Source organism: Mirounga leonina, unplaced genomic scaffold, assembly GCF_011800145.1.
Source record: "Mirounga leonina isolate KUSES-001 unplaced genomic scaffold, KU_Mleo_1.0 Mir_170, whole genome shotgun sequence".
In the NCBI taxonomy this organism is placed as follows: Eukaryota; Metazoa; Chordata; class Mammalia; order Carnivora; family Phocidae; genus Mirounga; species Mirounga leonina.
In genome coordinates, this window is record NW_023270433.1 from 13,304,886 (window position 1) to 13,332,794 (window position 27,909).

General features: G+C 39.1%; 1 protein-coding gene across 7 annotated transcripts in view; it reads right to left on the reverse strand.

Moving 5' to 3' along the window:
* The window catches only part of CNTRL (centriolin), an 82,884-nt gene extending 56,209 nt beyond the window's left edge, over positions 1-26,675 (reverse strand). For 6 of the 7 annotated variants that reach the window (XR_004681228.1, XR_004681226.1, XR_004681225.1 and 3 more), the window contains exons 1-7: positions 26,581-26,675; positions 18,550-18,791; positions 16,360-16,490; positions 12,776-12,906; positions 11,266-11,407; positions 8,716-8,902; positions 4,779-4,972 (exon numbers count right to left, since the gene is read on the reverse strand). Coding sequence is in view for 3 of the 7 variants with exons in the window: in XM_035015917.1 (XP_034871808.1) it covers positions 4,779-4,972; positions 8,716-8,902; positions 11,266-11,407; positions 12,776-12,906; positions 16,360-16,490; positions 18,550-18,760 (996 nt within the window). In the remaining 4 variants the exon portion in view is untranslated. The remainder of the gene's footprint in view (positions 1-4,778; positions 4,973-8,715; positions 8,903-11,265; positions 11,408-12,775; positions 12,907-16,359; positions 16,491-18,549; positions 18,792-26,580) is intronic. The other variant, XR_004681227.1, reaches the window with a different exon arrangement.
* Positions 26,676-27,909: the final 1,234 nt, after the last annotated feature.

Below are 27,909 nucleotides of genomic sequence, written 5' to 3' on the forward strand. Positions count from 1 at the left end.
TTACTTTAATGTTATTATGTTTCTTTTATAGGTTAAATGACCTACTATGTGAAGAGTTACTTTATGAAACTGGAAAGCATTATATAACTGTAGATGATATTATCACTAGATATTCTGCAGAAGATAATGGAAAATATTTTTCAGTTGTAGGCTCTTAGAATAAGATACAGAATTCTTTTTGAAACAGAATAGTCTTTTGGAATACTAAAAAAACAGGTGAAACAACATGAATTTAAAAAATTAGGGTTGCTGGAGGGGAGGGGGTTGGGGGGATGGGGTAAGTGGGTGATGGACCTTAAGGAGGGCACAGGGATGTAATGAGCACTGGGTATTATACAAGACTGATGAATCATTGAACTCTACCTCTGAAACTAATAATATATTATATGTTAATTAATTGAATTTCAATAAAAAATAGCCTGTTGATTAAAAAAAGAAAAAAGAAATTTAAAGACTATAAAATAGCTAATAAATACATATGCAATACTAACTCTCCAACAACTAAAAAAAAGTGAAATTAAAGCAATGAGATTCCATTTTTTTCCTATCCTATTTATAAGTTCAAAATAATAATTTCAAGTGGGGAATTGGGTTCTTTCACACACTGCTGTAGAACCATAAAGCAGGTATATGCTTTTAATATTTACCAAATTTTAAAATGCAAATTACACAGTAATTCCATTTGTAGTGATTTCTTAAAATTATTTTTTTTTTTAGTAACCTCTACCCCCAACGTGGGGCTTGAACTCATGAACCTGAGACTGAGAGTCACATGCTCTACTGACTGAGCCAGCCAAGCACCCCAACTTGTAGTGATTTATACCAAGGAATTACTATTATGAATGCATAAGTACATATTTACAAAGATTTTCTCTGTGTATTGTTTCTAATAAAAAAATGGAAGCAACCTAAATATTCATCAATAAGAGTAGGTTAGGGCACCTGGGTGGCTCAGTTGGTTGGGCGACTGCCTTCAGCTCAGGTCATGATCCTGGAGTCCCGGGATCGAGTCCCACATCGGGCTCCCTGCTCAGCGGGGAGTCTGCTTCTACCTCTCCCGCTCCCCCCTCTCGTGCTCACTCTCGCTCTCTCAAATAAATAAATAAAGTCTTTAAAAAAAAAAATAAGAGTAGGTTAAATAAATTATTGTGTATCCATATAATGGAACAATATAGACTTTGAAAAAAATAAAAAAGATTTATATGTGTGTATATGTGTGTGTGCACATGTGTGTGGGTATGTTTTTTAACTTAGAGAGCTATGATATATATACCGCTTTGTAAAGAAATAAGATGCAGAATTAAAAAATATAGTAAGGTTCTTTTTTATCGCAAAATATTTAAAGGTACATATATTTAATTACATATATATTATATAACTATATGCGTACATTTAAGCATAGAAAACTTTTAAAAAGGATTATATACACCCAGAGAATAGGGAAGGGAAAGAGTGAGACCTTCATTTTCCACTGTATACATTTGTGTGGTCTAAATTTGTTATGATAAATATATACTAACTTCATATGTCAATATGTTTTTAAACGGTTAATGATAAAAATAACAATGACATAAAGAGCAATGTCTTCTAACCAAAAATAGTTACTGAAAATAAACCCAGCAAAAACTGTTGACAATTTATAAAACATTTATTCACAGCACAAACATATCAACATAAGTAGAAAAAAGAATATTAGCAACTATAATAATCCATAATTTTGGGATAGTGCAAAGTCAAAAGATGCAACATTTTGCCCAGGTTTTCTTTTTCCTTTTTTAAGATTTTATTTATTTATTTGACAGAGAGAGAGAGAGCACAAGCAGGGGGAGCAGGAGAGGGAGAAGCAGGCTCCCCGCTGAGCAGGGAGCCCCATGCAAGGCTCGATCCCAGGGTCCTGGGATTATGACCTGAGCCAAAGGCAGACGCTCAACGGACTGAGCCACCCAGGCACCCCTTGCCCAGTTTTTCAATGAGCTAACTAACATGTACCAGGGAGTCCGCATATAGAAATTATGTTTTTTTATCTTAGTAATAAAAGATGGATTCTATGTTATAAAAAAGATCAGTAAGTCAGGAAAATTTATTAAATGTTCACAAATATCAAGTAATACCATAGTAAGTACTGATTTTTATATTTGTATTTTCTTTTACTTTTTTTAAGTTTTACTTATTATTTATTTTTAAGTAGGCACCACACCCAACATGGGGCTTGAACTCAAGATCAAGAGTTGTACACTCTACCAACTGAGCCAGCCAGGTGCCTCTATACTTGTATTTTACATACAAATGTTAAGTGGTGGCTGCTAAAATAAAATTGATTGTCACGTAAGTTTCCAATGATTTAATTAATCATCATTATGGAATTATGGAATAGAGAGCAACAGATGTATAATATAAAACTACTGATAATTATCAGATTATTAACATCATATATAATATGCCTTCAGAATATGGCTGACATATTTGAAAACTACCTGCAAATAAGAGGCATATGAAGAAACCCACAAATGCTCTGAATAGTTAACTGACAGAGCTGGGGAAGATGCCCTGTCTTTCATCATGTCCCCCTGCTATAAATCATCTTTTTCCTCAGGCAAAGAAGAGCTCAAGAAAGAGGTAGTCAAGTATTCAGATTTCAAGTAACAGTTTCCATCTCTACACAGAGAAGGAAACACTTTTTCCTTGCTAAAAAACAAAAGTGCTTAAGCAGAATTCTTGTCAACAAAGCAAGTCATTCAAGGCAGAACGCCCATCTTGAAAGGGAGGTGCAAAAAGAAAGAGAACTATCTAGGATATCACTAGTTATATGAGAAATCAAATTCTCTCCTTTTTTTTTAAAGATTTTATTTATTTATTTGAGAGAGAGAGAATGAGAGAGAGCACATGACAGGGGAGGGTCAGAGGGAGAAGCAGACTCCCTGCCGAGCAGGGAGCCCGATGCGGGACTCGATCCAGGGACTCCAGGATCATGACCTGAGCCGAAGGCAGTCGCTTAACCAACTGAGCCACCCAGGCGCCCGAGAAATCAAATTCTCTTAAGTTATGCACAGATCAGAAAAAGAATTGTCAAAAGAAAAAAAAAAGAGAGTAGCAATAGCTACTTTTTCCTTCAAGGAAAGTAACCTAATTATTTTACAGAATCAGATTCTCTGGGTTGAAAAGGCCTTTTAAGGTCATTTAGCCCATCTCCCTAGCTAATGTCTTTTATCTTTTCTCTAAGCCCTGAGCATATATGCCAGTTTCAGTGACAGCAACCCCATTCCAGAGTTATCACATTTTGTCTTAGGACAGTTATTAGAAATTTCTTTTTTTTTTTTCCCCGAGAGAGAGAGAGAGAGAGAGAGAGAGTGAGAGAGAGCGAGAGAGCTAGAGAGCGTGCGCGTGCGAGCACACGCGCAAGCCGGGGCGGGGCGGGGGGGGGGGGGAGGGGGCTAAGGGGGGGGGGGTCAGAGAGAGAATCCTAAGCAGGCTCCATGCTGGGCGTGGAGCTCCATCTCATGACCTTGAGATCATGACCTGAGCTGAAAGCAAGAGTCAGATGCTCAACTGACAGAGCCACCCAGGTGCCCCTAGAAATTTCTTTATTACTAAATGAAAAATTGTTTTGTTATAATTCTATTTGCCATTTCTTAATTTTATCTCATGGGATCCTGGTCAGTAACTTTGGTCCCTCTTCCATGAAACAGTCCTTTGATTCTCTGAAGATAACTGTCATAGCTCAGTAGATTGCCTCTTCTCCAGCTTGGACACCCCTGTTGCTTTGGCCACTCCCCACAGGGCGTGGTCTTGAGGCCTTTGCAGTCTCTGGGTCTGGCACCTTCTGATTATAAGCTATCTAATCTGTCTAAATCTCTTTTAAAATATCTTTTCTTCCTATTTCAACCATAAAGCCAAATTATATAAAATTTAAACATTACAGATATGCATAAATGGCAATTTGAAAGTGCTTTATAATTCCACTCCCCAGAAATAACTACTGTCAAGGGTTTGGTACATATCTACCATTTTCCCCTACATACACTTATACTATTATATATACTACCTATAAAGCATCGTACTTGATATACGGTTTCATAGCTTGCTTTTTTCACATAGCAATATGGATTAGACATACCTCCATATCAGGACATACAGCTCTACCTCATTTTAATAGCAACACAATTATTCTACCAGATGGATATCCACCGAGGGACATTTCAGCTATTTTCAATATTTTACTAATATAAACAATATTGTAGTGAATATCCCTGTATGTATGTGTATATGTGTAGATACATAATATCTTTATACATTCTTGCTACAATTTCCACAAAATGTATTAGAAATGTGTATCATATATAACTATTATATATTAAATAAGTATATATAATATTTCTAATATATAGAACATAGGGTATGTCCCTTTAAATTTGGATAATTTTGCCAATTTGCCTTCTAAAAGTTTTTGCCAATATACAGTCTCACCAACAATGTTGTTGTTAAAAATAAAATACAAACATCTAGGGGCAGTCTGACCAACTCCTCAGTGTGGGGTTCCACTGTCCTCCTTTATTTTGGATACCATACTTCACATAATGCAGCAAAGATAGTATTCGTCCTTTGGGGACCCATGTCATGCAGTGCACGGTCAACGACAATTTGTAGAAACTTCTGCACAAATTTCTGTTAAACCACATCTTCCTCATTCTACAGTCAAGAAGTTTTGTTTTTAGACCCAAGGACAAAGAATTCTCTATTTCAAGAGAATATAGTCAAAGCAATGTAAAACACATGCTTACCAATTCATTTTTTGTGTTTAGGTTACTCTCCATCTCTTCATAGCTCTGTTTTTGTAACCTGGCCTCCTCTTTCAGGGATTTGTTCAATTTATCTTGACTTTTAATTTCCTCAAGGAACCTTGTCTGCTCACTCCTAAGCTCTTCAGTTTCCATTATCTTCTTCTCCAGATCTCTTTCCAGTCTTTCTACCTCGTCTGCCAGCACAAATTTAATAGTTTATTAATAGTTATATTTTCTACTTAAAGAAAGGTAAGAATATTTCTCAAATAATAGCAAAAGAAGTCTTAGAATAATATAAATACAATTCTACTTTGAAGACTATTCACTATGGTTTTGGGGAAAAAAAAGACAATCTTGAGCGAGCAAGTGATTTATATCTAAATGTGAGAACGCATTATCATTTGGATAACAATTTTAAAAGATAACACATTACAGGGCACTTGGGTGGCTCAGTCTATTAAGTGTCCGACTCTTGGTTCCAGCTCAGGTCATGATCTCAGGGTTGTGAGATCTGGCCCAGTATCGGGCTCCACATACAGTGGGGAGACTGCTTGAAGATTCTCTCCCTCTGCATCCACCCCCCCCCGCCCACCGCTCTCCAGCACTCTCTCTCTCTCTCAAGTAAATAAATAAATCTTAAAAAGAAAAAAGATAACACTTTACTTCCAAGTATTTCATTCAATTAGCATGTTGGTAAATGAGGTTTTTTCCAGGTCTCCTATTAAAAACATGTACTATTTTATCTGATATTAGTAAGTACACTTTAAAGGATGCTGCAAGTAGGTTTGCAAAATACTCTATGATCTTAAAAATCCTTCAAAGGCTTCCTACTATGGATAGGATAGCATCCAAAACTTGTATGAAGAACTCACACAGATCTTCATGATTTGGTCCCAAACTCCCTCTCCAGCCTCATTTTCAAGTACACCCACTGCAGCCTTTCTGAAGTGACTTCATTTCTTGAGATTTGTGATGCCTCTTCTTACCTGCAAGCTTTTTTTTTTTTTTTAAGATTTTATTTATTTGAGAGAGAGAGAGAGAGAGAGAGGGAAAGGCAGAGGGGTAGGGAGAAGGATTAGCAGACTCCCTGTTGAGCACAGAGCCAGACCTGGGGGCTTGATCTCACAATCCTGAAATCACTACCTGAGCCAAAGCCAAGAGTCGGATGCTTAACCATCTGAGCCACCCAGGCGCCCTTGTAGGCTTTTATTCACACCTGTCTGGAACTTTCTTCCTCTATCTCCTACTGGCGTATTTTGTACCCTCCACGTCTTAGTTTTGAAAAATATTTTGAGAAGCCTGCCCTGACTCTATCCTCTCCCCAGGTGAGATGCTTCCCCAGGGATGCTCTCAGGTCACCCTGTACCTCTGCTGTGTCCTTCATCACACAATGAGTTATAAAGTGTGGTCAAATATCTATGCATCTGCCTTTCCCACTAAAGCTTTGTAAAAGCAGAAACTGCATCTGTCTGGCTCACAGCTGGATCCCAAGGACCTTAAAGGCTCCTAATTAATATTCAGAGTCATAAATAAGCCTAGGTAATTTAAACATTTCCCCCAGAAGTGTATTTATATGAGGACTTTCCTATGCACTATTTATATTTTTAAAGATTCCAAAACATAAACTCAGGGTAACAAATATTGAGTTAGGGGATCCAAACTAATAAACATTTACCATATTTCTCAAGGATTGTATCAGACCATATGAAACTGCTGTTTTTGTAAGCCAAAATGGACTAACATCAATTTCAAATGGTTGAACCTACAGACTCATTTCCTAATGCTCTAAAATAGTTAATTCATACCTTCCTCTTTCTCTTCAAACCTCCCATACTCCTTCCATTTTCTTTCTCAGCTGATGATCTTCTATTACACTGAGAAAAGAGACACCACCCATGGGAACTTTCTCATTTTCCCACCAACAAAGCCACAAAACTACCCACACCTGCACACACCTTTGCTCCCTTCTGATAAAGTGTCCCTCATATCAAGAGACAATCTTTCCTCTTTTCTCTGATCTCATCTTGTCTTTTCAAGGACCATAAGAATTGAGCCATGATGGTCTCTCCACTCCACCCTCAAATATTCTCTTTCTTTCTTCAGTTACTAGCTTTGAGGCTTATTGCATTTTCTTCTGCCCATTTCCTGGTCTGGAAGCTACTGGTGAATTTTTTTTAACTTAAACTCTACTCTTTTTAAAAATCCATTTATTAGGTACTAGGAGAGAGAAATTGTGGGAGGAAATTTCAAACCTTCACCCAAATGTGTCCCTTCCATTCTTGGATCTTGGATCTATAATCTAGCATTTGTTCCAACCACTCCTTAACCATGCTGGTCAAGACCATCATGTATTGTCAATCTAAAGCACTTCTCTGTCCTCATCTTACTTTTTCTTTATGTCTGCAACATTCAACCTAACTGACCACTTCCTCTCGTGAAATCTTCTTGGGGCTTTTGCAACCCACTATTTCCTGGGTTTCCCCTTACATGGCCTCTCTTTCTCGGTCTCCCTAGATGGCTCACCTTGCTCTTCTCAACCCCTGCCTGAGTGAGCCAATCAATTCCAGTGGGATTAAGCATAATTGTTATGTAGACAACCCCCACATTTATGTCTCTATGAACTCCAGACTCATATTTCTAACCCTCTTCTTGGTTGTCTCACAGACATTCAAACTCAGTATTCTAAAGTCTCCCTTGTGTATACATAATATCACCAATCCAACCACTTACTCAAGCCAGAATCCTAGTAATTACCCCATTCATTAAAAAGTATTGCTGATTCTACCTCCCAAACTGATCTATTCCACATCCACCACCTAAATACAGGCCACCAACACTTCTATCCTGGATTACTGCAACAGCCTCTGGACATGTCCCTTTATCTCCATTTGCCCTGCTCCAAATCATTCTCCATCCTGCATTAAAAATAATCTTTAAAAAAATTTTTTTAAATATTTTATTTATTTATTTATTTATTTATTTATTTATTTATTTGAGAGAGAGAATGGGAGAGCACGAGATGGGGGAGGGTCAGAGGGAGAAGCAGACTCCCTGCTGAGCAGGGAGCCCGATGCAGGACTCGATCCTGGGACCCCAGGCAGTCGCTTAACCAACTGAGCCACCCAGGTGCCCCTCTCTTAAAAAAATTTTAGTTCCAGTATACTTAACATACAGTGTTATATTAGTTTCAGGGATATAATATATGATTGAATTCTATGCATTACTCAGTGTTCATCAGGATAAGTGTACTCTAAAAATAATCTTCTTAATATAAAGTGGATCATGTCCCACTGCTGCCTAAAACTTCTCATTTGCTTCCTATTGCACCTGAAATAAAATCCAAACCCCAAGGCCCTGTGTCATCTCGCCCCTCCCCCAGCTCTCCCAACTTTTTCTTGAGCTGTCCTCCAGTCATACTGAACCTTTAGTTCCTTAATTTACCAGCGGCTTTCCAGCCTGAAAGTGCAAGCTGTTCCTCTCTCTGAACATCTTTCTTCACATGGCTAATCCTCTCCTGCCTATACCATCAGCTTATATGTCACTTCTCAGAGAGCCATTCCTTTATACCACCTTTGCCAAAAGGGGGTTCTCTCCTCTGTTACTTTATCTGGGTTTGCTTGCTTTTTGTCGTTCTTTTCCACTAAAATACAAGCTGCATGAAGTCCAGTACCATATGTCTTGTTTACCATTGTATCCTTAGTGCCAGATCCAGTGCCTGGCTCACAGTACATGCTCAATAAATATTTGTTGGTTCTTAGTGACATTAATGTATAATTGTTGTATAATGACATTGATGTTAATTGGTTTATGGGGGTATTTTTCAAAAAAATTTTAATAGCATTATAAAGCTCACACTTCAATATATTTTTCTGGATAACTTCTGAAAATAAATTCCTCCCCCACCCAAATTTAGTTTTTTTTTTAAATGTCACCTTACCTAAACTGAATCTTTCAAAAGCTTCTTGTCTGTCCTGGGTAGTTACTGGCTGACCTTCCAAACTTTCCAGTGAGCGAAGGTGAAAAATGGTAAACTGGATGTAATGAGGAAGGGTCACAACTGGATTTTCAAGTAGGATCAGAGAAGTCAAATCTTGAAGTAGTTTCAACTTGCTTACATCTTGGAGCTGAAATTATATATAATATTAGTATCTGTATAATTTAGTTTTAAAATAACAAAAACATACCTAAAGAAAGTAATAAATCAAGAAAATTGCTATCAACATGGCAAGGAACCTCTTCATGGAACCCATTATCCAAAATTAGTGGTGTGAGGGGAGGAACAGACAGTGAGTATCTTGAGTATCTATAGTGTATCAGGGCAGTATTAGGCATTTTCCATATGCCATTTCATTTATGACTCCTCACAACAATCTATGATGGAAACAACATCTTAATTTTGTAGATGAAGAAACTGAGGTTCGAAGAAGTTAAATAACTTGCCCAAAGCTCAGCTTACAAATGAACAAAACAGGATTTGAATTCATCTGTGTAACTTTAAACCTATTATTTTTTCATTATACTGATTGAACACATCACAAATACAAATGGCTATAAAAAAGATTTTGGTAAATCTTTACTGATGACAATGTCAAATATAAACTGGGATGAGAAAGTAATAAAAAGTTAGAAATGATAATAAATATTTATTGAATGATTTTCCTGTTAACATCAGTTGACACTGAGTACTATCTAACAATCGACTACTTGGGAGGAATATTTATAGCAAATTTTAGATTCATGGCTACCTCTTTCCATCATAGCATAAGCCCCAAGAGCTCCAAGGTGATGCTGTGCAACATGGTATAGGGTTTGGGCTCTGAGGCTCTTGGGCTGTTGCAGTGAAATGGTACAGAGTCACCTTACCAGACCTTTAGAAAGATGAAATAAGAAAGCATGGACATTGTGAACCGCACAGTAATTAAACAAATGTTGTTTATCATTCTTGGCTTCCACCGGTGAAGGTTTAAGGAGTTATTTAGTGTTTTAAAGTTTTTAAAACATTTTCACATTTATCATATTATCTGAGCCCCATAACACCCCTGTAAAGAAGGCATGGTAGGGTTTGTTTTCTCCAATTTAAACAATGAATTTTAGAGATAAAGGGATTCTCCAAGGTCACAGAAGGCAGGTCTAGACCCATATTAGGAAGCACATCTTTTTTTTTTTTTTTTAAGATTTTATTTATTAATTTGACAGAGAGAGACACAGTGAGAGAGGGAACACAAGCAAGGGGAGTGGGAGATGGAGAAGCAGGCTTCCCGCTGAGCAGGGAGCCCGATGCGGGGCTCGATCCCAGGACCCTGGGATCATGACCTGAGCCGAAGGCAGACGCTTAACGACTGAGCCACCCAGGCGCCCCAGGAAGCACATCTTTTATTGTCTATTCTATGACTGATGTTCTCTGAGCATGGTTGTTCCAATTTTAATATAGATTTAAGTAAATCAATGTTTTTACTTAACAAATACTTTTTTAAAAAAAAGATTTTATTTATTTATTTGTCAGAGCGAGAGAGCACAAACGGGGGGGTGGCAGGCAGAGGGAGAAGCAGGCTCTCTGCTGAGCAGGGAGCCCGACACGGGACTCAATCCCAGGACCCTGGGATCAGGACCTGAGCTGAAAGCAGACACTTAACTGACTGAGCCACCCAGGCGTCCCTTAACAAATACTTTATTAAACACCTAACTATATAAATGTTAGAAAAAAATCATAAATTATACTCCAAAGGAAAGCATACAGGACTATCAGATTATGTGAGCCATGATAAAGAAGTTGCTCTACAATAAAAGAGCTAGTGATTAACCTCCTGTAACACCTGACACACCTGATTATAACATAATCAAGCTTAATTCATGTGAAAAAAACAAAACAAAAAAAAGTACTCAGTTCCTGGCATTCAGTGACCTGGATTCTGGCACAAGCTGCGTGACTTTGGGTAAGAGACTTAACCTGAAAATGGGAAAAAGACGATACTACCTGATAGTATTCAAAGAATAATCCCTTTACTTCCTCCTTAAGAAAAGTTTTCTGAGGCTCAAAGGAAATGATAGATGCAAAAATCCTAAGAGGTCAACTCTCAGTTACCATGGAACCATGCAAAACCAGAAATGCCTATATTTAAATACCCTAGAGAGTCCTAGGTTATGCCTAAATTTGATCTCTGGTCAAAGGACCAGGAACCTTAAATGAAGAAATCTTTTTTTTTTTTTTTTTAAGATTTTATTTATTTATTTGACAGAGAGAGAGAGAGCACAAGCAGGGGGAGCAGTAGAGGGAGAGGGAGAAGCAGGCTCCCGGCTGAGCAGAGAGCCTAACGTGGGGCTCGATCTCAGGACCCTGGGATCATGACTTGAGCCGAAGACAGACGCTTAACCGACTGAGCCACCCAGGCACCCCAAGAAATCTCATTTTTAAAAACTTAGATTTTAATATTTTTTTCAACAAGTCTAAAAATTTGAGAAAAAAATTTTACTACTTTGAATAACTTACCGATGAAATCTTGTTGCCTCTCAGATTGAGGACTCGCAAAGATTTTAACTTCTTCCCTAACCATACTGGGATATGTTCAATTTCATTTCCTGCAAGGTTTAGCTTTTGCAGATTATACATATTTTCTATGCCTTCAATTTTGCTGGAAAGCGAAGGATAAAATCAAATTTAGTAAATACAATGATAGAGTTCCTCCACTGTATGTTTAAGAATAAATAGCCTTGGTTTTATGTGGGGTTACTTTTCATAATTATAATTTGTTAACCCTTTTATAAACGAGAACCAAACAAAAGTGGCTAAAAAGAAATTGACCAGAACAGCTAAGCTGCCAACTCTTCGTTACTCGGTCCAGGAATCCTACCCATCTTACTATCAGACTTTAGGATCCCACAACACAGAAAAGGAGAGTCTATCCGTGGCATTATCACTACCCACTGGGAGCAATACTAGTGGACAGCCTATGTTCCATACAGTCCTGCACAAGAGATATCCTTAATTATTACCCTAAGTCATCACCAAAAGATTAGCTATGACAGCAGGATATGGCTGCCATTTTGAACTGATGGATTCTCTATATTTATGGACACTATATTTATGAACATAAATATTTTAATCAGAATACTTAGATCAATAAAACATCATTCATATTGAATTTTCATTGATGAAATATTTTCCCAATTTAATTGTCAATTTAATTGATTACAATTTAATTGTCATTTTAATTCCATGGAAAATTTTCTATGGGCAAATATTTCCAAGCTTCTTTATTTTCATGTTTATTTTATTGAAATTATTTTTATCAGGATCAGTTATTTTTTATACAAACTTTATATTAAGGATTTGATTCCATTTTTTTCCCCTTTCATTTTTTGCCATATTAGAGCTTCTGCCGCTGTTAGTGGTTTTGTTTTGTTGGCCACTGTATGTTCCAAGTCTAAAGTGGAGGGAAGTATACAGATATAAAGATTTTCAAGATTCGATATTTGCATCATTTTGTTTATAACAAGTTTTCTATGTTGGTTTTTGCCACTGTCAGTTTTATTATGTTTATTTCTCAAAGTAATATATATAATGAAGTGGAAGCATGACTGAGTGTATTACAGCAATGAACAAAGAACATCAGGATAAACACATAGGATCAAAATACATTGAAATATCGTTCAGATCAAAATGACAGGGTTAAAACACTCTGCTTTGTGTCAACGTTCTTAATGTAGTAAGGCAGTGGATCAAAGACTCTATCTGTGAAAACTTCCTGTCAAAAATGGAATTAAAATAAAATTTGGTATTCATGTATCTCCTGTGATAATGCTAGAAAGATATTATTCTGTACTTTAGTAATGCCAAAACAAGAAACCAGTTATCATATGTGAAGGGTTAGACTAGCAATGAATGAGGATCCAAGCACCTGCTGTTTCCAAGGACTCTCAATTCAGTGATGTGGGCAACATTAATCTACCTCTTTAGCAAAGACAACCCTGCAATGCTACCTAAAGAAGTATTTACTTACCAGATTTTGTTATATGATAAGTTGAGTTCACGTAATTTTGACAGCTTGTCCAATTTCTCAATCTTCCCTATTTGATTATAGCTGAGATTCAGTACTTCAAGTTTAATGCATTTTTCCAAATTTTCGATATACTAATTGGAAATAAATGAGTAAATACTTTATATGACAGATGCCTTGACATAAAGTACAACATGTATGTATGTGCATCAGGCACTGTTGTGATCAGTCACCAGAGAATAAACCCTTCCTGCTCTCCTGGACAGTCCCTCGGCACAGCTTCCTTCAACCGGAAATAGCAGCTCTCCTCACCCCTCAGTGGACAACACTTCCTACGTTTCAAGGAAATCAAGACTATCCAACAAGAATTCCACCTCACCTTTTCCGCCACTTCAACTTTTCTATGCCCCTCCCCCCTCTCCTTCTTCGAAGTTCAGCTAGGTACTTACGCTCTTGCATAACTTCATGTACCCCTCCCGCCACGGTCTTGCATCTTTAATCTCTTCCACTCCTGAATCTTCCCCTCATTATGCAATAGATACCCATTATGTACTTACTACATACGAGATGCACTGCCAGGCAATGGACACCAGTGAACTAGACAACTCCCCTGCTACAGGAGCCTTTGTTCGACAGGCTCAACCTCTTTCACACAAAACAAATCACCTCCTGCTAAACTTGTTTTCCTATCAAGCTATCATTTTAGCTCCTTTGTTGGTGACCACATTCTCACAGGAGTTGTGTACATTTGCTCATTCTGCCTTCCATTTATTCTATTGGTAAGGCAAAATATCTTCTGCTTTTACTATGTATTCAAATAGTTCTCCCCAAGATTGCCATTCATCCATCCATTCCACAGATATTTATCAAACATGGATTATGTGCCAGGGGCTGTTCTAGATGCTAGAAATACATTGGTGAATAAGGAAACCAAGGTTCTTGCTTTCATTCACAGAGAAAGCCAATAAATAACATTTTCAGACACTGAAGTGTACTAACAAGAAAATAAAGATAACGTGATGTGACAGCCTACAAGGCAATGACGGGGCAGATTTGTCTGTGTTCACTGCGTAAGCATAAATGCCTGGCACAGAGTGGGCACTGAATAAACATTTGTTGGCAGAAAGAATGAGAGTCACGGAGAAGGTAGCTAATGGCAACTGGGTGGTAAGGGAAGGCCTCACAGAGGTAGTACACTGAACTGAGACCTTAATAACAATTCTCGGGGCAGAGAATAACAGGCAGAGTAGAAAAATACAAAGGCCCGGTTGGTTTGAGAAATAGAAGGGCTTTTTAACTGCCAAATCCAAATGACTTCTAAGTTTTCGTCCTAGTTTATGATTCTGTGACATTTTATATCATCCACTCTTGCTTGAAGTTCTCCCTCCTTTGGCCTCCATTCATCATACACTTAGATCTTCTGTTCTAATAGCCCCTTCAGACTTCTTCTTTGGATATGCCTCTCCTGTGTGTGCTTTCTCTCTCTCTCTCTCTGATTCCCCTTCACTATTTCTCCTCTTAATCCCAGGCATTCTAGGAAGCTCTAAGTTCCCAGAGATCAGAAACTAAACTTATTTACCTGTGTACCTTTTCCCACAGCCTAACATAATGCCTGGCATATAATAACCATACAGTAAATATTTAGTCCTTTGATTTCACTTTTGCAATTTGTAAACTCCAGAATGTCTCCTTTTTCCTTTTTAATTACACAAGACATAAATATATTCTAAAAAAAATTTCAAATGAAACATAAGAAGCTCTCTTCATCAAGTCCCCAGGCCTCTGTAAAAAAATCCCACTGATCAAAGGTAACCATTGTTAAGAGGCTGACGTATAAACATCTGTATCTTTCTATTCATTTACATCCATATATACACAAATAGAAAAACAGAATTTTTAGACCTTACTATACAAAATGTTTTAGAATATTTTTTTTCATTAAATGCACTGTGGACATTGTCCCACATTAATACATAGAGCTCTAACTTATTTTTTTAAGAAACTTGACAGTATTTCATGGTCTACAGGACCATAATTTATTTAACTGATTCCCTATTGATAGAAATTTGGTTATTTCCAATTTTTCTATTTTAAATAATGCTTAATAAACATGACTATATAGATACTTCTGGATACATGTGCGTGTAATATCAGTAGAAAAGACATCAAAGAGTAGAACTGCTGGGTTGGTAAGTATAAATTCAGTAAGTATAAACTCAATTGCTGGGTCAAATAAGTACACTTGAAATTTGGATAAATGCTATCAAACTGTCTTTCTAAAATGCAGGAGCAATGTATATGTCCCACTAAAAAATATGATAATATCCACTTCCCACACCTTTCTGAACACTGAAATAATCCTTTTAATTCTTGTCCATTAGACATACAAGAATGAAAATGGTATCAAACTACTGTTTTCATATTTTTTTAATAAAGTTGAACATATTTTCATGTTATGATTAGCCATTTATAATACTTTTGTGAATGCCTTGTTCATATCCTTTGCACATCTTCCATTGAGTTATCTCTCTTACTGAATTGTGGAAGCTCTTTATAGCATATGGGTATTGTTATATATGTTGAAAACACTCCCTGACAGTTTAACTTTTTAAAAGATATCTTTCATTAAACACTTTAATCTTTATGTACACTAAGTCTGTCAATATTTTTCTTTGTGGCATTAGGGTTAGTGCTTGCCAAAAGGGCTTTCCCAACTCTAAGATTCTAAAATATACTCTCCTATATTCTTTCCTAATACTTCTATAGCATTTTTGTGGGTTTTGTTCTGGTTTCATTAAATCTTCAACCTTCTGGACTTAATTTTTGTGACTAATGTATTAGGCTTTTAAGTTTATATTTTTTCCAATTAAAAAGTTTAAGTTGTCTCTTACAATGTGTTCATGTTGTATAGTTTATGAATAAAGTAATAAACACTCCAGAGCAGGGATCAGCAAACTTTTTCTCAAAAAAGTCACATAGTAAATATTTTTGGCTTTATGGGCCCTATAGTCTCTGTGACAACTATTTACCCCTGCTACTATACTGCAAAAACAGCCACAGACAATATGTATACAGATGAGTATGGCTGTGTTCCAATAAAATTTTATTTACAAAAACAGGCAGCAGGCCCGATTTGGCATACAAGCTATAGTTTGCCAACCCCATCTCTAGAAAGAATCCAATAATGTATAAAATAATAGGAGCTTATGAATGTGAAGATGTCATACTTCCGATACAGAACTTTCACTGGAAACAATACAAGGTCTGCTATAAATTAGGTGACATTAGGATGAGATGTTACTGTAAATCTAATATAATCTTTTAATTTTCAGCTTTTTTTTTTTTTTTAAGATTTTTATTTATTTATTTGACAGAGAGAGATAGCGAGAGCAGGAACACAAGCAGGGGGAGTGGGAGAGGGAGAAGCAGGCTTCCTGCCGAGCAGGGAGTCCGATGTGGGACTCGATCCCAGGACCCTGGGATCATGACCTGAGCTGAAGGCAGACGCTTAACGACTGAGCCACCCAGGCGCCCTAATTTTCAGTTTTAAAACACAGAAAAATTAAAAAACAATGCTGGTAACCTACCCTAAATTTCTTGCCACCATCTTTAGCAAGTGAAAGGTTCAGAGACTTTACCAAGGCCAAATTGTCCTGTTTAGTAAGTTTTTTAACAAGGGCCTCTGTAATATATCGGATTCCTGCATGTGAATCAGCTTCTGAAATTACAAAAACAGATCATCATCAGTAGAAGAGGACATCTCTGAAAAGCAAATTATTTTGATGTTATATAACAAAAAAAAAATTTTTTTTAAGCCATGCAAATATAAAAACAGCTGGTTAGTTCCAATTGCAATGTTTTAATAATATTTTACTTTATATAGCATTATATTATAATAATTGCATACATATATAGTAATGTAAGTTATACTTTATAAATATTAGCTCTGTGCCAAGCTTGTGCTATATGCTTTACACTTACAATTTAATTTGTACAACATTTAAAACAGAAACTACTATTCCCGTTTATTTAAAAAAATTATAGGGGCACCTGGGTGGCTCAGTTGGTTAAGCATCTGCCTTCGGCTCGGGTCATGATCCCAGGGCCCTGGGACTGAGCCCTGCATCTGGCTCCCTGCTCAGCGGGAAGCCTGCTTCTTCCTCTCCCACTCCCCCTGCTTGTGTTCCCTCTCTCGCTGTCTCTCTCTCTGTCAAATAAATACATAAAATCTTTAAAAAAAAAAATGATAATAGTTTGCTCAAGATCTCGTGGCTAATGATGTGGAAATCCAGGACTTGAGCCCAGGCAAAAGAATCCAAAACTTATACTTTTAATCACATGCAGCATTGAAGTTTTAGCAATGTTTTTGATATTACTTTTTTTTCCTTAGAGAAGGAGAGAGAGAGAAAGAGAGAGAGAGGGAAGGGGAAAGAGGGGTGCAGAAAGAAAGGGAGAGAGAGAATTTTAAGCAGGCTCCACACCCAGAGCAGAGCCCAAAGCAGGGCTAGATCTCATAGCCCTGAGATCATGACCTGAGCCAAAAATCAAGAGTGGGAGGCTTAACGGACTAAGCCACCCAGGCGCCCCCTAGTTTTTGGGGGTTTTTTGTGTTTTTTTTTTATGGTTATCCATTTATTACAGTGCTAAATTACCTAGTTTTTTGTTTTGTTTTGTTTTAAATAAGCTGTCACTAATCTGGTTGTTCGGTTGGTTTGTTTTTTTTTAATTCCAATCTAAACTTCAGAAACACTGGAATTCTTAAAAATCCTTTTTTTCTTTTTATGGTGAGAAACTCAAATTTGTTGCTCTTTTAAACAGAGAATAACACAACATATTTTATAAAGTTCTAACTTGATGGACAGCACACCCTGTCCTAAGGTTAGGAAAGGTAAAGCCATCTTACATTTTACAATCACAGCTGTAAAAAGAAAATTCTTTCTTTAGGAGTCAGAAAAAATTAATCCTGGGTTCAGATCCAGGCTGTACGACAAAGTGTCCCTATGATTATTTACAGTAAGTTAATATTACATTTATTTTGGTTCAAAATAAAATTATTTCTTCCTTTAATTTGGGCTATTCTAGGAAAGAAAATGACTAATACTCTAAAATATTAATCAAATTAGAGTCAACAGTGTACAACTGACAGCAAGAGCATAGTCTAAACTCAATAGCTGATAAGGTTTAGTAATCAAAACTGAGCAGACAGCTGTGATTTCATGACTTAGCAAAGAAATCACATAGTTTTCATTCACATTCAGTTTCATTAAATCGTCTCTTGGAAAAAAAGAATGTATTTCTGAAAACAAATTTCCACATGAACAGACTGCTTTTAAGAAAAAAAATAAAAACAAAACCTTGGAGGAACATATACATGTCCCTTAGGGGGACACGATAAGCAGTTTGCCAATAAGCAGACGGGACTAGCCCAAGGGTAGATTACATTTTTGTACTGAATTAAGGCACTCCACTCTGAACTGAACAGATAGGCTTTTCCTCTAACCAAGGACGATGGTAAATTTGGCATATGAGCTTTAAGGTACTCTTGTACCATAGGAAATAAAGCTTCCTCTTTCTGGAAACTTCCTTCTCCAAACCCTTTCAGGCGGCTTCACCCTCACCCAGCTTTCATCCTCCACTGTCCTTACATACTTTCTGTTGGTATAAACAATAGGTCATGTTAGTACAAAGATATATATTTCTCTTGGACAAAAAGTGTAAGTTTGGTAATTTTCCATCTCTAGAGTATGTGTTCAAATTCTTAGATTAAAAAGCATTACCTTTATGGTTTTGGTAGTCCAAAAGCACCGTGTTTTCATCTGTAATCTCAACTTGCTCATTCCATTGTCCTCCAAAATGAAGAGTCTCAGATCCACTTAGAGGCGAAAGTGACCTAGATCTCATACTGGACACAAGGGATGGTGGACTAGGAGAGTGAGGTGATGGTGGCATCTTTGCATTGGAAAATTTTTGTTGAGAACTTTTCTTCATGGCAAGACTAAAGCCGAGTGTCCATCAAAACCTGTGAGAGTTTTCAGCATATTTAACAAGGTTAATTTTTTAGAGCTCTCAAAACTATTAATCTACTTTTAGAGTTTTTTTAAGTTCTGCACCCAAAGTGGGGCTTGAACTCAGTCACATGTTCTACAACTGAGCCAGCTAAGCGCCCTTATTTCTAGAGTTCTGAAGATGACTCAGAGGCTACAGATGCTAGGACCCATACTACTCCAAGCCGACGGGAGCAGACACTGCTTCAAACACTGCTGACCAACTTGCCAGAGGGAAGAGAGACCTCCAGAGGCTCTTGTATTGACACATGCTCCAACCAGAAGTCTTACCTGTCATTCCTCTTCTCTATTGGACCAAAATAGTCACAATACCCCTCATACCCACAAAGGGTCCTAGCATATAGGAAGCTGGAAATGTCTGGCAACCAGCAGTATTTAATACTGACAACTACTCTCTCTTTCCTGATAAAGTTTCTTCTTTCACTTCTGGGACACCACATTCTCCTGGTATCCTCCTGCCTTTGTGGCCACTCCTTGGCTTCCTTTGTTGGCTCACAGTCCTCTATTCAATCTTCAAATGTCAGAGCTCCTCAAGTCTCTTCTATTCTCTCTCCAATCTTACTTTAGACAATCTAATGCACACCCATGGCTCCCAATGTCACCTGTATATTGATGTTTATATCTTCAATCCAACCTCTCTCTGAGTTCCAGACTCCTGTTTCCAACTGCCTACTTGATATTTCATTGCCACCCTAAACTCAACATGTCCAAACTGAATTTATCACTTCCCCCATTCCTCCCATATAGAGTAACGCACGAATTATAAGTGTACAGCTCCATGAATTTTTATACGGTGAATACAACCAATACCCAGATCAAGAAATGGAATATTACCAGACCCCCCCCGAGAAGCCACCTTATACCCCCTTTCCACATACCCACATACATGGGTAATCACTACCCTGATTTCCAATACCAGAGATTTTTTTAACTATTTAAGATTTTTATTTTTAAGTATTTCTACATCCAACATGGGGCTCGAACTCACAACCCTGAGATCAAGAGTCGCATGCTCTTCCAACTGAGCCAGGCAGGCACTCGATAAACTATTTTTGAACTCTATGTAAATGAAATCATAGAATAGTTTTTATATCTGCCTCCTTCGTTAAACATTATGCTTCTGGTATGCATTCAGATTTGTCTAATGCTATTTGAAAAACATCTGATCGCTTCAAACTCGCATGCCTACTATTGCTTGTCCACAAAATCAATTTTGTTGAAGTTCAGGTCTTCCAGAAGGAATGAAAGCGCTTATTGATGAAAGGGATCTTAGTCAAATCCCTTTACTTTTCAGAAAAGAAAATTAAAGCCCAGAATGGTAAATGACTAGGTCAGACACAATGCTAGTTATAGTAACGATGAGAATCAGTTCTCCTCTCAAACTAATTTGTAAGTCAAATCACATTAACTATTCTAGTAGAATGTAAGTTCCATGAAAGTAGGGATATTGTTCACTGATTTATTCCAGGCCTAGGGCAGAACTTAGCAGAAAGCAGATGATTAATTTTATCTCATGAATTACTCATGAAGAACTGATAAAATGCATTTATTTAGTACCACAACAAAAGGATATCTTCCTGTGCAATATTAGTCCTCTACACCAAGAGTCCTAATGTGCAAGGTTAGGTTTATACAAAAAAAATTTTCATAATATACAATTACTTTTATAAGTACAACCATTGCAAAAATCGTAAGTTTGACAAACTTTTAGATAGAAAAAAAATCTTATAAAATGGATGGGTCTTCAGCAAGGCAATGATCCTATTTTTGCTCAAAATCTCCCTTCTTAAAATGTGAAGACAAAACACAAATTAATTTTTCGAAAAGTTGGGGCACCTGGATGGCTCAGTTAGTTGAGTGTCTACCTTCGGCTCAGGCCATGATCCCATGGTCCTGGGACTGAATCCCGCATTGGGCTCCCTGCTCAGCGAGTGAGTCTGCTTCTCCCCTTCCCTCTGCCTCTTACCCTGGGTTGTGCTCTCCCTCTTGCTCACTCTCTCTCAAGTAAATAAAATCTTTAATTTTTAGAAAAGTTTTCAATGCAAAGATTTTGGGCAGCTCCAATGTTAATGCTATACAAAGTGGTACTAGAACAAGATATTATAATGGTTTGATGTGTGAACACCTTCACAAGTATATAGGTATTATTATACAGGCCGGGATTATGAAGAAACTTATTTGTTAAATGGTTGGAACATATTTAATACATGGAAAAGAAAGGCGCCATATAGTCAATCAATTAACCAACAAATAAGAGATGTAGTATCTTTCCATGATGATATAGTCATTCTAGGAATGCTGACCTTACCCAAAACATGTCTGGAATTCCTCTTTGGGTCCTGCTTTCAGAATTATTTATACATCTCACCAGAAAATCAGACCCATCACTTCAGCTAGTATTTTCCCAGGTTGAACATTAACTTTACCATCTGTCAAATATTGTGATAAGCTCTTACCTGCATCATTACATTAGAAGGATCAAATATAACAATTCCATGAAATAGGTGTTATCATCTCCCCCTTTAAAGATTAAAAGGTCAAGTAATTTGTTTAAAGTCCCATAACTAATTGGTTAATCCAAGGCTTGAATCCTGATCTGATTTCAAAGCCCGTGTCTTCATTACTGTGTCATATTGCTGACTGAGTTTTCTGGAGTCCAGATCATGTTTGATTTGCTCTCTAGAGCCTAGCATGGTGCCTCACACAAAGAGACCAGAATAAATGACACTAAATGACCTTGATCAACAGATAGCATATACTATAAGACAATTCCTGAAGGAAAACGAGAAAATTTAATATAATAGCATCATTGAACTCATGATCTATCTTCTTAAGGTGACTAGTTTGAAGAGAACAAAGACCCGCTACATTTGTTTTTAAAAAGTGATTATTGAAATACCACCTTACACCAGTTAGAATGGCAAAAACTGACAAGGCAAGAAACAACAAATGTTGGAGAGGTTGTGGAGAAAGGGGAACCCTCTTACACTGCTGGTGGGAATGCAAGTTGGTACAGCCACTTTGGAAAACAGTGTGGAGGTGCCTCAAAAAATTAAAAACAGAGCTACCCTATGACCCAGCAATTGCACTCCTGGGTATTTACCCCAAAGACACAGATGTAGTGAAAAGAAGAGCCATATGCACCCCAATGTTCATAGCAGCAATGTCCGCAATAGCCAAACTGTGGGACGAGCCGAGATACCCTTCAACAGACAAATGGATAAAGAAGATGTGGTCCATATATACAATGGAATATTACTCAGCCAGCAGAAAGGATGAATACCCAACTTTTGCATCAATATGGATGGGACTGGAGGAGATTATGCTAAGTGAAATAAGTCAAGCAGAGAAAGTCAATTATCATATGGTTGGTTTCACTTATTTATGGAACATAAGGAATAGCATGGAGGACATTAGGAGAAGGAAGGGAAAAATGAAGGGGGGGAATTGGAGGGAGAGACAAACCATGAGAGACTGTGGACTCTGAGAAACAAACTGAGGGTGTTAGAGGGGAGGGGGGTGGGGGCATGGGTTAGCCTGGTAATGGGTATTGAGGAGGGCACGCACTGCATGGAGCACTGGGTGTTATACGCAAACAATGAATCGTGGATCACTACATCAAAAACTAATGATGTATTGTATGGTGGCTAACATAATTAAATAAAATTTTTTATTTAGTGGTTATTATCTCACAGTTCTACATTACAGTATGGCCAACTGCCTTGTGCCAACAGTCCAGTTCACTTTAAACTGCAAACTTCTGGGCGCCTGGGGGGCTCAGTTGTTAAGTGTCTGCTTTCGGCTCAGGTCATGATCCCAGGGTCCTGGGATCGAGTCCAGCATCAGACCCTCCACTCAGCGGGGAGTCTGCTTCTCCCTCTCCCTCTGCCTGTCGCTCTGCCTACTTGTGCTCTATCTCTCTGTCAAATAAATAAAATCTTTCAAAAAAAAAAAAAATAAACTGCAAACTTCTATGTGTCTTTACCTTCTCTTTCATTTTTTCATATAGATCAGAAAAGCCTCCTCCAATTCACATAACTGCTCTTTATGCCAGTGACAATGCTTTTGGTCCTAATTTCCCAAGTGTGGCAAAAGCTTCTATCGCTACTATCACACCACTCTGCCATGGAAACAAATCTCTTAGTAATACTGATTCTGTACTGACCTGTAAGGGTGTCTCTTTCTAAATAAGAATAATATACTCAAACTTGAGGATAGTTAAGAGGCATGTGCTTTAAAAATAAAATTATAAAAATAAGTAAATAAATAAATAAAATTAAATATATTTATTCCTGAATTATATGTAGTTTTCATAAAGGCAGGAGATTAAAAAAATAAAAGAGGGGAGTGACAGGGACCAGCTCTCAATTCTACATATCTTTCCCTACCCTGTAACAGGGTAGAAAATTATATAATTAGAATAATAGGATGTTGCCATATGCTACAGAGATATGCTTTATATATTTTTTTAGTTTCTTGGCTAAAAAAAAGCAGCACATCTTATATTTTTATGCAATGCAATTATTCTGTATCCCACATCTTAGTCTTCTCTCTAAATTCTTACAATACTAAACCATCATGAATTCTCCTCATAACATTCTAATGATTAAGATCTTTCAGTGCTTCACTAGACTATTATGAGGTCCTCTGTCACCTCTCTTGATCAGAAAAACTCTGCTTTACTCATTTATAGATTTTAAAAAACATTTTAGAATGGATTTCTGAAATCTAGATCAATTCCTTTCTTTCCTTTTTTTTTTTTTTAAAGATTTTATTTATTTGACAGAGAGAGACACAGCGAGAACAGGAACACAAGCAGGGGGAGTGGGAGAGGGAGAAGCAGGCTTCCCACCTAGCAGGGAGCCCTACGCAGGGCTTGATCCCAGGACCATGACCTGAACTGAAGGCAGACCTCAACGACTGAGCCACCCAGGTGCCCCTAGATCAATTCCTTTCTTTTATGAATTGTAACATGAAAGATGAAGTGATAGTTCCAAAGGCACAATGCATTCCCAGATTTCCCCCCTCCCCCGCCCCGGGCTGCCATAGCTCCTGTAAGGTTTGGTCACTGAAACAACAGATATATATTACAATCTCATAAAATAGCTAACTCAGTAATAGTGAACTGGGCTGTGTTTGAGAATGGCTAACATTATTTCAGAGACCAGCACCTAGATGTAGTAAATGGTCAACTACAATTTTAAGGGAGAAATGGGGATATTGTCTGACCCTAGATGTAGTTTGTAATCACATAAAGACCAAGCAATAAAAAAAGAAAGAAGACAGCTGAGGGGTAGGGCTAGAGTATATGAAGAGGTAGAATAAAGAGAAAACAAAACAAGCAAAAAAGTCCAGAGCTGGAGACGTATTTTGAAGGCCCAGAAGGGGGTTTGCAGTGCAAGAGAAAGTTACTGGAATGATGGTATTATCAGAGTCATATGACTCTGATGGGTCAGAAAACACCATCCATCTTGTCACTCCCTTGCCCTGACACATAGCTTACTAGAGACCATACCTCCACCTCTATTCAGCCTTTCCTCACACTTCTAATTTTCCATCTTCTTTGATCTTCTCCAAATAAGACAGACCTCCATTATCCCCAACCCTCCCTCTCTCTTCCCAGTCCACTCCAATATGCAAATATCCATCCCCATTTCTTGACCTCCATATCCCTCTCCATCCCGTACCCTTTTCATCACATCTCAGTACTTTCCCTACAATTCTACTTCATCCCATACCCTCTGACACATTTAAATACCTTACGCTTTAACTTTCTCTAGTCCTTTCAAATATGCTGATTCCCACTCCTCACCAAAGGCAGTCCTCCCATCCTGTGCTTGTCAAGCTCTGCCTCCTATCCTTCATCCCATTCTCATTGCCAAGTTTCCTCACAAATTCTGTCCAAATTTCCTAACACTGTATTAGTCTCCATTTATCTGTAGTTCTTTCCAGTATCCTACCTCAACACTTCTATATCCGTCCTGATTCCCCAAACTACTCATCTCAGCAAATATCCTGACATCCTAATCCATTCCAATATTCTGACTTCAAATTATTCTCCTCCTCCAACAAAATAGCCAAACCTCTACACATTCCTCTTCATCCCAATGTGATTGATTGCTTGACTACTAACCTTTCCTTTCTAACACCCTGACCCCCCGTGTCCGTCTTCATCCTATTAATATCCTGGGTTCTCCTCTCATATCTCCCTCCATTCTACTCAGGTATCCTAAAAGCCGATGCCGCCCATCTCTTCCCATTAATTTATTTATTCAGTAATTCAATTTTATTGAGTAACTTTTATGCACTAAGAACTGTGAGGCTTTAAAAATAGAACTGAGAAAGCAGTGTTTCTACACTCAAGATGCACAAAAGGATTACATCTCCCTATTATACACGGTCTTTGCACCAAGTGGTCTCCTTTAATAACATCTTACAATTAGAATTAACCATTTGTACAACAACTTGATTATTGCTTGCTTCTAAGCTACAATACGGCAGAGATTCTATTGTTTGATGTACAATAAATATTTGCTAAATGGATAAAAAGAGGAATGTACTAAGCACTCTAAAGACATTAGCAAATTTAAATTCTTACAGATGATGTAGAAGGTCAGAATTATTAACCTCATTTACTAGTGGCAGTGTTTCACTGAGAATTAAGAGCTTGGGTTTTGGGACTACACAACCCCAGTTCAAATCCTGCTTCTCCACTTACTGTGTGACATTAGGCAAATTACTCAACCTCTCTGATCCTCAGTTTCACCACTTTTAAACTGAAGATGGCTACCTCATGCAAGTTATTTTATTTTATTTTTTTTTAAAGAGTTTATTTATTTATTCATGAGAGACAGAGAGAGAGAGAGAGAGAGAGAGAGAGAGAGAGAAGCAGGCTCCCAAGGAGCAGGGAGCCCGATGCGGGACTCGATCCCAGGACCCTGGGATCATGACCTGAGCCGAAGGCAGACGCTTAACCATCTGAGCCACCCAGGCGCCCGCAAGTTATTTTAAATTCTGAAGTAGTTAATACATGCAAAGGACTTAGAACTGAATTTGACACATAGTGTAGACTCAAAGGTAATCAGCAGTTATTTTTACAAACGAGAAAACATGCTCAGGAGGATTAAGGAAGATGCCCAAAGTCACAGAGTGGGTTAAGTAACACTTAAAAGGTGGCACAATCAAGACTTGAACCCAAGTTTCGACATGAAAATTCACCCATCCTTTAACCATTATACAACAAAATATTTGCTCTTCCATTTAACATTTCTTCCCCATATCCTAACTTTCATCATCGTCCATGTACTGTATGCCGTCCAACACCACGACACTCGTGAGGACACCCAAACCTTCTTTATCCCTTTCATCCCCCACAGACACCTGGCACACCCCGGTCCCTCCCTCCTCCTCTGGGTGGCGGGACCCCCATCCTTCTCGGCGCCGCACCCCCAACGTCCACACCTCCCCACATTCCGGTTCCCTATCCCCAAGCGCCCCCGCCATCCCCACCCGTAACCTTTTCGGCACTCGTCCAAACCTCCCTCTCTCATGCTCCTCTCCACGCCCGTTCCGGGCCCTCCCCTCCTTCTCATCCAATCCCAATTCCCAGGAACACGCCCCCGCCCCCGATTCCATCCCCAGCCGGCCCACCCCCCGCTCGGTCCAGGCCTTCGCGCCTTCGCCAGCGGCCCCCACGGCTCCGCCCGATGCCTGAGAACGGCCTCGATCAGGCCTGGCACTTACCGCCAGGGAGCCGAGCGGAGCAGGCCCGCGGGACGAGGCGGGCTGGAGACGCGCAGCTTCTTCCTTCTAGGCGTCCAGCGGCGCAGCGGCCATTTTGTTGTGTTGTGCCGGTTGCCTGGGGGCCGCGCGCGCGGCGTGGGCGGGGCCTGCTGCGGCCACGCCCCTCCCGGAGCCGTTGAGGAGGCGGGGCCGGGCTTCCCGCCGCCTTTGCCGCCTCTGCGTCGGGTACTCAGGGACGCGAGGCTTCCTGATGGTGTGGAGTCTGTGGGGGGTGAGGTTTCCTGCTGCAGCCGCCGACTAGCCCGTCTCCCTTCCCTGAGGCGAAGCCGTAGCTGCCTCACGCCGAGGCTCCGACACGCTCTTGCGGGGGGCGGGCTGGGCCAGAGGCCGACCTGAGGAGACAGACTTGGTGCTGCCGCCAAGCTCCCGCCCTTGCGACGCTGGCAGCAGCTTCTCCTTGCGCGGCCTGTTTTCGGAGACGAATTCTCCCCTTCAGGGACCAGTGAGGCCAGACGTGGATGAAGCGCTGGGCTTGGACTCAGCCGCCACCTGGGGTTAAGGGCGCGAGACCAGCCTGGGAATCCGGGCAGCGAATGTTCCGTGGGCTGTGGAGAATATTCCTCTGCTTGGGGACAGAAGCAAAAGCAAGAAGCATCCGAGGAAACTTGAGTTAGGGCTTGCCTGAAAGTGCTGCATTTCACCGCGTCCATCCAGCAATTATTTGAAGAGAATTTCGCAGATACTGAGCATTAAAAACAAAAACCGTTAGGGCACCTGGGTGGCCCTGTCGGTGGAGCTCAGACTCTTGATTTCTGCTGAGGTCATGATCTCAGGGTGGTGAGATCGAGCCCCAAGTGGGGCTCCATGCCCAGCGGGGAGTCTGTTTGGAATTCTCCCTCCTCCTTTTCCTCTGCCTCCCACTCTTGCTCTCTAAATAAACAAACATAACATCTTTAAGAAAAACCAAAAACCTCTTCAAGGACACCTTCCTCCACCCCAGCCTCCTATTTCCCAGCTTGTAGCTTGAACCGTGTCGCCATCAGAGGCTTCACCATCTCCAGAAATCTCCAGTGCAGCCACTACCTCTCTTTTACCATAATCTTCGAATCTTAACAACTCATTTGCTCAAAAGACCCCCATCCCAGCACAATGCTTAACTTCATTATGATATCCAGTCCCTCATTCTTAAAGATTTTTATTTATTTATTTGAGAGAGAGAGAGAGTGAGAGACAGAGAGCATGAGAGGGGGGAGGGTCAGAGGCAGAAGCAGGCTCCCCGCCAAGCAGGGAGCCCGATGCGGGACTCGATCCCGGGACTCCAGGATCATG